The sequence below is a fragment of the Nestor notabilis genome, unplaced genomic scaffold (genome assembly GCF_000696875.1).
Source record: "Nestor notabilis isolate BGI_N333 unplaced genomic scaffold, ASM69687v1 scaffold2319, whole genome shotgun sequence".
Lineage (NCBI taxonomy): Eukaryota > Metazoa > Chordata > Aves > Psittaciformes > Psittacidae > Nestor > Nestor notabilis.
Window position 1 is genome coordinate 106,128 of NW_009943914.1, and position 14,712 is coordinate 120,839.

Below are 14,712 nucleotides of genomic sequence, written 5' to 3' on the forward strand. Positions count from 1 at the left end.
AGGGAACATAGTTTAGATGTGGACTTGGCAGTAGCAGGTTAAGGTTTGGACTTGATGGTCTTAAAAGTCTTTTCCAACTTAAATGATTCTATGATTCTATTTTAGTTTTCCTGCCTCGTGTCAAAATACACATATGGAAAGTCAGGTAGACTGAGCCAGTCGGTCCTAAATGTTGTAATTCAGTCAGGGGCCAGGGCAATTGGTATGGAACAGCTCACACCAAACCTGGCAGTACATTGTGCTTCATGTCTAAAACACACCCAGCTCCTCTTTACCTGCAGTTACAGGTACATCTTATTCAATCACTGCAAACCCAAAGTGAAGTATGCCAATATTACCTAGTTTAAGCCTTTCCCTTGCAATTTCCCACTTGCTGGCATCATAAGGCAGACGTTCACATTGCTCATCTAAAGGGACTTCGTCAGGATCCATTATGATTGACAGATAATGGTTAGTCTTCATTTCAGAGGAATAAGGCTAGAAAACAAAGAATATTGCAAAATGAAAAAGAGGATAAGGGTATTTGTCAACATCTTTTTGTTTAAACCAAGGTCTCCAAGTTAATTCTGCCCATGGGGCTGTGTGTTTCATAGTTCAGTAGATGGTTTGGTTAAGCTCCCTTTGGCTTTTTTATATATTGCAAGACTTTCTATGTAGAAGAAACTCCTTCCTCTAGCTTTCTTCCTATGTTGCATATCAGTTTCTTCAATGAAATCCATGTGGATCTGTATTAACATATGGTGTTATGATACAGGCCTTCTGCACAGTCAAGAGAAATATTTTCAGCAAATGTCTAAACATTGCTGATGATAAAAATAACTTTCCTTCATGATTGTGCAAAGCGAGAAGTGGCCATATGCAACACATGGGGCTCAACTGCCTGTGTTTATTTTTTCCATAAACCCGGCAAAGATAGGTCATATGTGGTTAGAAGTTGTGCAAGACCAGTTGTCAGGAGACCAGACATTATACATTTCAGAAACTGTTTACAAATATTCAGATTTTTTTATTTCATTGGTGACAGTGTTCAAGGCCAGGTTCGACAGGGCTCTGAGCAACCTGGGCTAGTGGAAGGTGTCACTGCCCATGTCAGGAGGGTTGGAACTAGATAATCTTTAAGGTCCCTTCCAACCCAAACCGGTCTATAATTTTGTGATTCTATGAAATCATTTGAGTTTGAGGGAACTGATTAACACCCAGGCTTAAGTATATTATTTCAAATTAATTTGCCAGAAGTTCAGTTTCTACCGAGCAAATGGATAATCCACTTCACACGAGGAATGTAAGGAAAGATGAACCTCCTAGCAAAGTTTTCTGCAGTCCATCCATTTTGAAACATTTTCCTTCAAAGGATTGCCATTCACATGTAGATAAGGCCCTTAGTGGCATGGTTTAGTGGTGTATTTGGCAGTCCTTGGGTAAAGGTTGGACTTGATGATCTTAAGGGTCTTTTCAAACCTAGCTGATTTTATGATTCGGTGATTCTATGACTCTATGATTCTAATCCACTGGAATTTTCTTGACACAGGAGTACTTATATTTCTATAGAAAAGGTCTAATGTTTGCTCTAATTTCTTGGCTGTTAGTTAGAATGATGGAAAATCTGTTGAACTAAGCCTCTGTGTTGCTTTTCCTAAACTCCTGAAAACAGCACATGGGCACAGACACAAACACACAGATATACCTACATATTCTTTTCTTGTTGGCTTCTGTGACTTTCAGCTTTCCTTCTTTACAGCTTGGAAGTATACCCCTAATACTTGCATTTCAAGATGTTTCTTTGACAAGGATATTACTAGCTGTCTATGTTCAGGTTACAAACAAAACTAGACTAAAATGACGGTAGCCAAAAGCTCCTGTTTTAGTTGCCTTTCACCATCCCAAATAACCAGAAAGTTTGTCCCAAGGTGGATTGCACTGACACTTGGGAAGAAATCACTTGGCTTAAATCTTGACTTCAAACCATCCATTGACTGTGGACAGGATGTGGATAAGTGGGATATGGATAGAAACAGAGGCATGTTTTGGTGCTCCAAAAAGAGCATTTCTTGATAGAGACGTGTACTAGACTGTTTCTACCAGTCACTCGAGAAGAGCTTTTAAGTGAATCCATCCCAGCAATAAAGCAATAGGGGAGTGGGAAGGTGCTGAGAGCTTCCTACAGTTCTTTCTTGAGGTGCACTGAATACCAAATCATTTGTCCCTGTATGTGTAACAGACAGGCTTTCAGAAAATTCTCTCAGAAGCATACAAGTATTTTTTTCATTGTGGTAATGTAATTTAGAGCTAATTCCAGACATAAATCCTTGAGTAAGGGTTTGCACCAGAAACATGGAGAAGACCATAAGCATAGGCCAACACTAGCTGGAGATGCTCAGCTGGAAAGAAGTCTTGACATGTCATCAAGTCCCTTGTTCTACAGCAACAGTGATTATTTTAATAGTCTTTTAACAATCTAACAAACAAATGTCAAGTTTTGGTGTCATAACAAATTAGAAAATAGCTGCAAGCCTTTGCTACATTTAAAACTCAAATTTTTCCAAGGGCTTGCAGTCATGTTTTGAATTGTTTTATCATTACTGGTGCTCAGTCAGAACTTGCTTTGTAATTTCTCTTATGGTTATGAAGTTTCTCCACATCGTCATTGGACTTCTACTTTTCTTTCCCCTGCCAGACTCCCATGCTTTTCTCCTTATGAAAGTCTGTGGCAATAGGAAGGCAGGCAGAGTAGCTGCTGCCGTACCACCCTGGTTTGGAGGTCTGGTCCTGCTTTCCCATAGCCAAAAGAAGTTCTCAGTGTAAAACCTAAGATACAGACAGGCCTTCGTGCAGGTGGGGATAAAATGGTCTGGTGGGCTGCAGTCAGCCTTTAGCAACCCTTACAGAGCTTGGCCAGCTGAAACATGCTCAGCCGTGGTGACTGTGAGCTGATGTCTGTGGCACTGCCCTGTGGTACCTCTCATGCTGGATGAAGGAGGGCAGCTGGGCTCAGGTCTGGCATGGGAGTGGGGATGGGGGGACGTGCAGCCATTCCTTATGTGCTGCAGTGCACCCTATCTCCCCAGTACTGCCCTTTCCCCAAATCCATCTCCTCTGGACAATTCTGTGAGATCTTTCTGCATTACTGAGGTAGTGTATTTTCTGCTTATGAGAGCTGCTATGCTTTTACCTGCACACACCAACCGAGCAATGCAGACATGGTTCTGTCAGCAAAAAGGGGCTTTAAACCATCACCATTAGCCTTGGACAAGAAGGAGGGCCAGCTGCAGAGGCACTTAACATTATCATTCTGATATAGGGTCATCTCTCTAGAAGCTGCATGACCAAAACTACATCAGCAAAATATCACTTTGGAAGTGATGTAATTATACCAGGCACTGTGTGCAAACCAGACCTCAGTGCGCTCTGTGAAGATCTGTCATTCCCACTCACTCAGATCTTCGAAGACATTAAGATGCCAAACCCCCACATCTTTTAAAGGAATGGGGATGCCATTGGTGGGAGTCAGGCACCCAAATGCTTGTGAGACTCAGAGCCTTGCCCCCACCCAGGCTTTGCTTCCTGGCTTACTCGTACTCAGCCTTGTGAGTTACAGTTCCCTGAGCACCCGTCAGAAACCTGGTGATTTCTCTGGTAACAAAGGTGAGCAGTAAGTGAATCACATTATTCTTTTCATTAGACTCAGAAATCCCAGTGTCCCAGGAAGGATTTTCTAACACGAGCAACGGGCTGGTAAGGAGAGGCAGGAGCCACTGGGAGCTCCCTGTCCATTCTTACCCTCTTCAGCTTTCGAATGAAGAGGGTCAACAGCAGCCAAAAGAGCGTTGCAGCCACACAGGTACAGGTCAGGGTTATTAGCTCCAGGTTTGACCTCTCTGATGTGCCTGGGAAAATCAAGCGGCAAACATTTTAGAAAATGACCTGCAAAGCAAGGGCACTTTATGTTTCTTTGCCATTAAAATAAAATACCAGGAAGGACCGGTTTCTTTTCAATGGGGTGTTAATCTCTGTTTGGACTGGCTTGCAGACCCTGGGAAAAAATGGTCTCCCCAGCAAAGCTGTTGCACTGAACACAGCAAAATGGCATTTGATCAATCTGTAAAATGTCAGCTCTTCTCTCAGGTGCAGGAGGTGAAGTACCCAGGTTGAGGATGGCCAGTCAGATAGTAATTTCCTTTAGAGCTGTAAAATTCAGCTGCAGGATATCTTTAGCCAGACTTTCTCTGGGTGAGAATGTGTTCAGGACTGCGTATGCAGTTTCAAGCCCCTCGACACCCCCAACTGCAAAACCCATCTGTCCAAGCCCACAGCCATGAGAGGAGCAGAGGTCTCGAAACTGCTCACTCCCTGGCAGCCTTGGGAGAGGATGGGGATGCGTGGAAGGGACGGGTCTGCTGGCCCTTCCTGGGGGGAATGCCATGATGTAAGAGATGCTGCTAACGTGAAAGACAAGCTCCAGGGAGGGCTTGTGCTGGTATAGACACCGGTAAAGCCAGGTGTGACCCAGGGCACGCTGCGGTGCTGCTACTCGGGTTTTGCTGCTGGGGATGTTTGATGCCTTTTCTCAGGCACTCTGCCTGCTGCACCCCAGCTCAGCAAGCTCTTCTGTACTGATGGCTGAGCCCTGAAGCCCACACCTCTGCTCCAGCTGTGGTGGAAACCCAGCAATCTTCACCAAAAACCTTGATGTGGGAGAGCATGGTGCCATGAGGAGACATGGGACCCTCTCCTTCCCCAGCAGCACCTCTCAGAACCCAGCTGGCAGGGAGCAGGGAGAGCTCTCCAAACCAGGGAACAGATTAAGCACAGAAAATGGAAAACAAAAGCAACATCTGAAAACAGAGCAGCAGAAGACATGAACATTAGAAACCCAGAGAGTATTAGAGCCCACTGGCAGATCTTAAAAAATAAGTAAAAATTAAATTAATTTCAGACTGCTGTTTAGGGACTCATAAAATAGTTTCAGAACAGTCAGTTTTGCAAATCCTGTGATCGTGTCAAAATACCACACTTCCCACAATATGTTTTCCATCTGACTGGTAGAAAATGCATAAATAAAACCCTTCATGCTCTGCCTTTTATTCTGATACAACCTCCACAGAGAGAAAATGAGAGGACAAGAAGAAGTAATTTTGAACATGATTTCACGGTAGTTTTGTCAACAGCACTTGCAGCAGTTTCAGACCCCGGGCAGCTCAATGTTACTCCTGACACATGAAAAAGGGATGATTGATGCCTCATTGGTGGGTTTATCACATAATCCAAAGGGATGTGCTGGCTGGTTTCAAGCAAGGCTGCAGAGCTTTGTTCAGAGGTTGAGTTGCTTCCTGTAGCCACAGCTTAACTAGCATAGTATCTTTTCTCTTTAAAGATGATAATCAGATTTGCATTCATGCCCTGTGTCTAAGATTCCTCTGTCATGTCCATTCTGGAGCTTTGAGAATAAAGCTCACTGAAGAAAAATATGACTGCAACTACAAACAGATATAAAGGATCTATGTCTTCAAAATACCGAAAGTGTTAATTTTTCACCAGTATTTTTTAAAAGGATTGATGTAGGTATGGGACATGGTGATACAGTGACAACAGAAATGATACAGCCTGGTGCAGCTTGTCTACCCTCTGGCATCAGGCTTTCCTTTTATATATGGATGCCCTGCTCTTGCTTCTGAGCAGCACCCATGCAGATGGTGAGTAATAGTTTCTGACATTTATTCACCAAAACCTAGAGGGGCTGAAGGTTCATTTGGTGTGGCTGCTCCATATGGCAGGACTCAGAACACCCTTGAGGCACAGTACAGCCAGTATTGGGGTGGAAGGCAGCAACTCCTTAACTGCTACCCTATGCTACTGAGGAGTTAGTAAAAGAAGCAAAGGTGCTGTCTTTGAAATGTCCAAGCTAAATTAGGCAACCAGAAAACATTTCTTCAATCTGGGGTTGGGCTTGGTTATCGAACACCAGATTCGATACATTTTCCCACAGCCTCCTCCTAGAGAAACTGATGTATTATGGTCCAGACAAGTGGTCCATGCAGTGGCTGGGGAACTGGCTGTCTGGCTGCACCCAGAGGGTGGTGGTAAACAGCAAGTGGGGGTCCCCCAGGGATCAATGTTGGGCTCAATGTTGTTTAACATCTTCATAAGTGATCAGGAAGATGGGATCAAATGCACCCTGGTGAAGTTTGCCAATGATACCAATCTGAGTGGGGAAGTGGACACTTCAGAAGGGAGAGCCACGCTGCAGGAAGACCTAGTTAGGGTGAAAGGGTGGGCCAACAAAAACGTTACAAAATTCAACAAAGACAAGTGCAAGGTCTTGCATCTGGGAAAACACAATCCGAGAGTACAGCACAGGCTGGGATCTTCCCAGCTGGGCAGCAGCTCTGTGGAAAGGGACTTGAGGGTCCTGATGGACATCAAGCCCAATGTGAGTGAACAGTGTGCTGCTGTGGCAAAGAAAGCCAACAGGACGCTGGGTTACATTAACAAAGACATCACCAGCAGAAATAAAGATGTCATTATCACACTCTACTCAGTGCTTGTCTGGCCACACCAGGAATACTGTCTTCAGTTTTGGTCCCTGCTGTTCAAAAAAGATGTGGACAAGCTGGAGAATGTCCAGAGAAGGGCTGTGAGGATGATCAAAGGACTGGGAAGCCGTACGAAGAAATGCTGAGAGAGCTGGGTTTGTTCTGCCTTGAGAAAAGAAGGCTCAGGGGAGCCCTTATCACCATGTTCCAGTATTTAAAGGGTGGCTATGAAGAAGATGGAGACTCCTTTCTTACAAGGAGTCACATGGAGAAGACAAGGAATACAAGGGTACAAGTTCCTCCTGGGGAAATTCCTATTGGACACAAGAGGAAAATTTTCCCAGTGAGAACAATCAGCCATTGGAATAATTTCCCCAGGGAAGCAGTGGATTCTCCAATGTTGGACACTTTTAAGATTCAGCTGGACAAGGTGCTGGGACATCTAGACTGTGTTTTTGCCAAGAAAGGTTGAAGCAGACGATCCTTGAGGTCCCTTCCAACCTGGTGTTCTATGATTCCATGATTCTCTGATTCTCTGATTCCTAGTCTTGTTACAAGCCTTGCAGCCAGAGCTGGCTGAATGCCTCTCAGGTGGGTATGAAAAGTTTTGATTTGAGGCAGAACAGGCAGGAACACTCAGAAAAGGTCAGGATTAAGAGAGTTTGGAGAGGCTTAGAGCAGCTGTAAATCCCTTTTTATGCCCAATAGCCCAAAATTGCTGGCCCCACCTTACACCCCTCCCAGACTTTCACCCACCAGCTACCTCATTACACACAGACTTTAGCCCATGTGCAATTCTGTTCCATCTGTCTGACTCCCTGTGGCAAGTGGCAGACTCCTTCCTGTCCCAGAGTCTCTCCAAAATCCTCCCACTCCATCCTGTGTCTCTGCAGTGCTGCAGAGAGGCAAGGAGAGGGCAAGTGAAGAAGTGCCACTAACGGTAGCTTCTCTTTTTCAGCAGTAACAGGAGCCACCAGGACCATGCAGCCATGTGGGAATGAGAACATGGACTAATGTGCTGACCCCTCCAGATATGAGCTGAAGGCTTGGGCTGGCATGGGTTCTGTCATTAGGATTTCAGCTCTAAACATCAAAATGCAGCTCAGTTTTTAAGTGAAAAAGCAATGCCTGGGCCACCAATGCTACTCTGTTGCACCCAAAGCATCCCTCATCCCTACACCAATATGATTTAGCCTATTTAATCCATGTGATCCAATGATCAAGGCAGTGCAGCACAGGGATGGGTGCTTAGAGATGCTGAGGAATTTCATGGCAAATCATCCTCTCAGAGAGCAGAGCTGAAGAAGAAGAGCTGGCAAAGAAAGCTTATGTTCCCACCATGCCCAGCAGCTTGTGTACCCTGGATTTTAGGGACACGCTTCCCTCCACCTGCTGGGTGCTCTGACAGCCATTTGCTATTCCAGTTCCATCTTTGCAGATTTGCTGCCTCGTCAGTTCCTCAGCCAAGAGCAAGCACACAGCTTGCTCTGACATGTCCACAAATGCATCCCCTCTCCTTTTCAGACAGCCCAGCAAGCACAGCTTCCAAATCAAACATGGGCTGTGATTATTTAAAGGTGGCCCTTTGATTCCACTTTCCATTCATCCATCTCAGATACAAAAATAACACATTGTTTTATCTGTGAGTATAAGAATGTTTTTTCAGAGGAAATAAAGAGAGCAGACAGTTTCCTTCCTGACTTATTCACAAACTACTCTTCCAATCTGCTAAACATGGCCATTGACATGAGGTGTTTCTCCACTCCCTTTGATCTGCAGCCCCGTGCTCCGAGACCTCCTGAGATGGAGGGAAGGTTTGGTGCTCACAGTGGCAGGGTCTGTACTTCTCAGAAAGACATGCAAGTGGCAAAGCCTAGAGAGAGTCTCATGTTTAAGGCCTGACCTTGTCCAGGCTCAAGGGTAGGGTGAGAAGCTGCTGTTCCCTGGGAGATGGATAGGCCCTACAGATCAATGTAGGAATGAGTGAAAAAAACTCCAGCAATGTCCCTTCATGTAGTAAGAAAAGAAAGGGTGGAAAGGCATTTTCCTCGATCATAGTAGGTAAGACAAACTCTCTCTTTTGATCTCATCCAGTATCAAAGCTGTTAATTTTAATATGGTAGTCTTCAACTTTTGTTGATTTAAGAGCTCCTGTAGGAGTCATATAGGAACATTGCCACTGATTCCTCAGGACATGTAATCAGAGAAGAAGCCCTCCTGGCTGCTTTCTTTCCTCTCCTCTGAATCACAGACTAGGAAATATGACTTCCTAGAAGCCATCTGATAGAATGCTTGTGGTTGTAATAAATAGCCAAGCTACAATGATGTTAAAAATTAATACAATAATGAATTACATTGCCCAGGACAATCAATTAGTAGGATGCATTGGACAGAAAGCTCTTAAGCACGTTATTCTTTTAGCTATTGTAGCAGCCATAAAAACCTTAGACAGATGTTTTTAACTCCTAGATAATACCAGTTTGGCCAGCCCACATGTGCCCATACTTATCCCAGAACTTTTAAAGCAAAACCATCATCGTATCATCAACAATCACCATTAACTGAGACTGCTAACACACTCATGGCAGAAAATCAATACTGATTTACTAGCCGTAGCTGCCTTCTGCTGTAGGGTAGTTTCTAAATACTCAGTAGTATTCTCATACATCTAGCAGCTGTATGAGAACATCCAAAAAGACATAATCCCTCCTAAGAGGCTGGCAGTAGTCAAATTTTCTTCCACAAAAAGAAACTAAATGCATTTACGACTATTTACGTAACAGATGAGATCAGTAAGATAGATTATGTCAAATTCAGTTCACACGTGGTACTGACTTATATGGAAAATGGCAATCTACTTCTCTTATGTCATAATATATGAACCAAAAGGGTTCATGAAACTGAATTCCATGAAATGGAAAAGTCACTGAATAAACTTTATTTTTATGCAGTGTAAAATTTCTTGAGAGAAGTCACTGCCACAGGCCTGAGTCAAGCTTGGCAGGAGGCAGAACAATGAGGATATTTAAATAAATAGCAAAATAATTCAAGTAATAGTTACAGAAATAACTAGATCATGCCTACTTTTTACAACAAGTACCTTTGAAAAATGCATGTGTAGCTATTGCTAGGAGAAAATCTTCTAGTCTGATTTGGCAGTTTGCTTTACACTGAAAATAAACAAATGAAAATATCCCAGGTCTCTAATTTCTATGGAATTAACCTGAAATGGGAAAACGAGTGGGTTGGAGAGTGTTCCTTACTCTGTTTTTTGTTTGTTTTGACAATACTAAATTTACATTTGTCTTCTACCCTGACCTGATCTTTGTTGGGTTGAAGCAATTCTTCTTTTTAGGTCAGTGTAAACACGCTCCGAGTTAGCATTTCCTGCTAGGCTTCCTTTCCAACCTGGTACGCTTCCTTTGCTCGGACTTCCTTCAAATTTCTGCCTTCAGAGATCACCACATGAGCCCCAAGTCATACCCCACCCTCTCAGCCTGAGTGAGAACATCACTCTGGCAAGCTTGCTCTTCCCATTTAAAGCTGTGCTTTACCTTGTACCGTGACATATGCTGCACTCTCCACGGACCCTTTTAAGTTGGTGGCTACACACTGGTAAAGTCCTTCATCCTCCTCTTTTACTCTTTCAATAAACAGCATTCGGCTTCCGGGCCCTAAAATTATTCCTGTGAAACGAAATATTTTTCAATGAGAAGGAGCCAGGATATAAACAAAAACAGGCCCTTGTGTAATAATATCTGCTTTAAGTTTTTCTGACAAGAAATCTGAGCATGTGGACTGCACAGCACAATGTTATTTGCAGGAAAGCCAAATATTCTTGGATGTTCTGGGAATCTTTTGGAAATCAGTGTTTACAAAGCACTTGTGTGAGTGAAAAAGCTCAGCCTAAGGGAAGGATCTGGAAACGCTTGGTACTGTGTATATTGATTAGCATGGTGTCTATACTGTCATCCAGGTGAGTTCTTCAGCATGTCTCTAGCTTTTGGAAAATGGGTGGTCAGATTACTGCACTTGCAGGCATAGGTCTACCCCAGAAGCAGCTCAAGCTTCCAAGACCCAGCTCCATGCATCCACACCGGCCATACGGGCAGAAGCCTCACTCCAAATCTCACTTGCCCATGTGGCATGGAAAAACAGGCCCCTTCACAAAGGACCCCAGCTAGTGCAAGAGAAATCCCATGAGGTGTGCCTCAAGCTTCAGGTGTGCCTGAAGCTTCCAACATGCTGTTTATTCCAGCTAGGCCAACCCAGAAGCCAGCTTGGGCAGTACTCCAGCAAGTGAGGAAGAGGCAGGGAGAAGATTTGGCCTCAGGACTGCCTCTAAGGCACCATATAGCCAGGAAACATGCAGTCAAGTACACACTTGTGTGTTTACTTCCATCAGAACTACCATCCCATCAAAATGTACTCCCACCATCTGTTTCAGGCACCTAACTAAAGTGCTCTGACCTGCCCTCTAAAGACATCTTTCTGGCTACTAACTTTATGTGTTGTATCACCCCCAAGTTAAACACATAACATCCATTTCAGAGGGGAATGTTAATAATCCACCTTACAACAATGTGGTCACTGTAAAGACTTATGGAATCTGGCTCTAGATTAAGTTTAGTGCCTGGGCTGCAAGTCTGCAAAGGCTTACAACTCACTTGGAGAAATCCTCAGATGTTTTCCCAGTTGCCTTCATTCACTCCATATTAATTTCTAATAATGCAGGACAGAACCATAAACATGAACTTTCTAAAACATTGCTATTGAAGAATACACTTAGGATGCAAGTACCTACAGACCAAACCTCCTTGATCATTTCTGCTGAGCCTGTAACACTAGCTCATTATGAGCATCTGATCCAAATGTGGATGAATTCCCATGAGAAAGGTTTTGCCTTTTCCCCCATCATTCATCTCCACCTGAAATTTCCAAGGAACACTTCCATGACTGTGGTGTCAACAGAGCTGGGTATATAGCCTCAGCTGATCTTTGAAGCCACATTCCAGACACAGCAGTAAACATGTCCCAGAGTTTTCTTGTAGCTGCAGCATACCACCTGGGAAGTTTTTCCTCTCTGCTGTGTGAGACCTGGATTCCTCTGCTGCCAGCAAACACATTTTGGTTTTGGACACCCCAGATACGGATCTAGTGTGATGAATCAAGAACAGACTTTCCATACCTGACCACAGACTCCCCTGGTACTCCTACACACATCACACAAGCTTGGTTTTCTCTTGTCTAGCTATATGCTGGCCAAACCCCCTGATCCTTAGACTCCCTATATAGTAAATTGAAATAAGTATGTTTCTCTGGAGATGACTCTTTTAAGATGCAAATTGAGAGCTATATTTTTTACTGCTGACTCCACAGAGACTCGTTGCATCTACACCTCCAGCCTGGCTGAGGTTTTGGAGTGACAATGAATAACCCAGAGCACCCGTGCTACCACCTGCCTGTCTGTAATGCCTGGGCAATTCTCCTTCCTTACATCCAGGTACTGATGCCAACGACTCTGCAAATGGCTACCTAAGGCAAATGGGTAAATAAAAAGTCTGCGAAAGGTAGGTGAGTACGCAGAGCTCTCACCTGATTCTTGCTGTATTTCCTCGTGGTTTTTAAACCAGGATATCTGGGGCTCGGGGATGCCATGAACCTGGCACTCCAATACGGCAGAGTTACTGGTGTTCACTGTCTGATCCGTAAGGTGCCGCAGCAGGGCTGGTGCCTCTTGAGCTACAAGACAAAACAACACCTCCATTTTACATTCTTGTAACGGTGGGGGTTTAATTATCTTTCCTACCAGCATTTTACTGATGTCAGAGATAGCTATGGCTGTTCTACCAAGTTCATCATTCACAGATTTTATTTGCCATTCCAGTTTGCTGAAGTGTTTGGTGTTTACAGAGTAGTCCCACTATTCAGTGATAACAAGTTATGATGAACAAGTTATGAAGACCCACTGATGACACCGTTTCAAAGATTTCTTCAGTTCCGTTACCAACCATGTTTGTCTATCAAAAGCACTGAGTTTCTAGAAGAGCTCAGATCTTTGCATCACCAAGAGAAACAAACTGTGACATCAAAGTTTTCAACAATTAGCATGACACACTCATAGCAGAGGATGTCTGTGACACTGATAGCACCATGCAACTTTATATACCATGATACTCGTGAATGTGACTTTTATCATTTGCTTACTTTAAAGAGTACAGTTACAAATCATCTTCAGTAAACTCACATCATCTAAACCCAGAAATCATAAGCACAGAAATATTGTTTTACATGTCCCAAAGTCTTCATAAATTCTTCCACTTCTGCGTTTCACATATTTGGCTGAACATAATAAAGCTTGGCCAAACCACACCACAGCCCACGTGCCAAAACTCCATTGGTGAGAAATGTGCCCATGTTCTCCAGCATCGCACAGGCACTGGAAACCCTGACAGCAGCGTCCAAAGCTGAGTGCTAGCAGGCCACACAGCATACAAACACCACTCTTGTTTTACTTTGATCTACTGACATTCATATGAACACAATGTAATAAAGCACATTTCCGTGACAGCCAGTGACAATGAATATTGGAAGCACGTCTCGCCTCCTCTGCTTCTGCGCAAGGGCCTCCCAGAAGGGCATTTCAAAAGCTCTCTATAAACATCATGTTAGTGTTACCCCTATAGGAATCAAAACAACCAGTCTTTCTCAGTTGTTTCAAATCTTTACCACTCCTTCGCCCATTTTGTACAGAGCCGAAGGCTGTTCTGACAAAGACCAAGATATTTGCAATATTTATGCATGTTACATGGCAACGTCTTTCTGTCACATTTGCAACTCCCGTATTATCCTTTCTGGCATTTTGGTTCCTTTAAAGCAGTGATGGAGAATCCAGGCTGGTCCTGAGCAATCTCACAGATGCAGATGCTCTGCAGATTCCCCCAGATTCCCCGATCTTGCAAGGAGTGATTATTTGCAACCTTTCCCTTCAAGGACACTTCCAGAATCAGCCGTTATCAACACAGTAAGATTACACATTACAAAATGTGAAAAAAACAAAGCAGAAAACAACTCTTTGCAAATATTTTCTTTTAGACTGCAATAGATACTGATATACCGAGTTCAAGTATAGTCACAGCTGAATTTCTGACATTCTGTCTTTGGAAGAGCTGTCTATCCTTTCAGAAAAACTATCAGACATTTCCATCTTCACAAACATTCTGTTACCAGCTGTAAATATAAACTCTCCAGAAAAATTAAGCACTTATGTATCACCAGCTTATGCAGTATGCATGAACTCCACAGTGTTAAAAGCATCTTTAAAGTAGGATAGCTTTGTTACGCTTTTACCCCTTGAATTTAATCCCAGCATAGTCAGGACTGTGCAGTGACCAGTTTGGGCTTTTCTGAGCTGCAAGTCTGTAATTTCCACAGGCAATGCTATTTTCTTTTTTTGTTTACAGTCTAGTAGACAATTTATTCTCTCTTCCCAAACAGTAATGCTCATGAGAGAGGCTGTAAAGTAAATTTTTCAACACATACCTACGCAATGACATGGTCAACAATATTTGCCTTGCAGCCAAGGAGACTGCCCTCTTCTCATTGACACAGCACCTGATTTTTGCATGATTCCATTTTTCACAACACTGTCTATGACAGGTACCATCTGATACATGTCCACACACGCACGCTGAGAAGCGCTCACATTTATCAGTAGTCCCTGATGGACGCCCCAGCCCAGACATCCAAAATGAAGGCGGACAAGATGACAGAACAAAGGCAAATCACACGTTCTGTGAGTTACTTGTGATTAATTTTAATTCGTTTATAGCCATACACTAAAGATGGGTTTTCATATTAAGAAAAAACTTTTTTTTAGCTTAAAACTTAGATCACCATTCACATATGTTCAACAATTTCTCTGCTGCAATCAGCTGGTTTTTCAAGGACTTGGTCAACCTGAGGATTGTTCTCTTCTGCAAACCTCCCATTTTCTCCCATTCATTTTTGCAGTGAAGCCAAGGGGGGGCAGTTTCCAACACTCCTCTCTGCTCACTCAAACCGAGGGGCTGCCCTGGCCACCAGCAAGCACAGTGCAGGGCTCAGCACCCAGGGCAGCCCCCCCGGCTTGTCCTCAGCCTTGGTGTCTGCCCACAAGTGCTGCCTTGCCAGGTCAAACTCT

The 14,712-nt window shown here is 43.7% G+C and overlaps 1 protein-coding gene across 1 annotated transcript in view; it reads right to left on the reverse strand.

The window, feature by feature from the left end:
- The window catches only part of FLT1 (fms-related tyrosine kinase 1), a 94,813-nt gene that overhangs the window by 24,286 nt on the left and 55,815 nt on the right, over window positions 1–14,712 (reverse strand). Inside the window, exons 13-16 of the mRNA XM_010022160.1 lie at window positions 12,126–12,272; window positions 10,085–10,216; window positions 3,778–3,884; window positions 339–477 (exon numbers count right to left, since the gene is read on the reverse strand). Coding sequence (XP_010020462.1) covers window positions 339–477; window positions 3,778–3,884; window positions 10,085–10,216; window positions 12,126–12,272 — 525 coding nt within the window. The remainder of the gene's footprint in view (window positions 1–338; window positions 478–3,777; window positions 3,885–10,084; window positions 10,217–12,125; window positions 12,273–14,712) is intronic.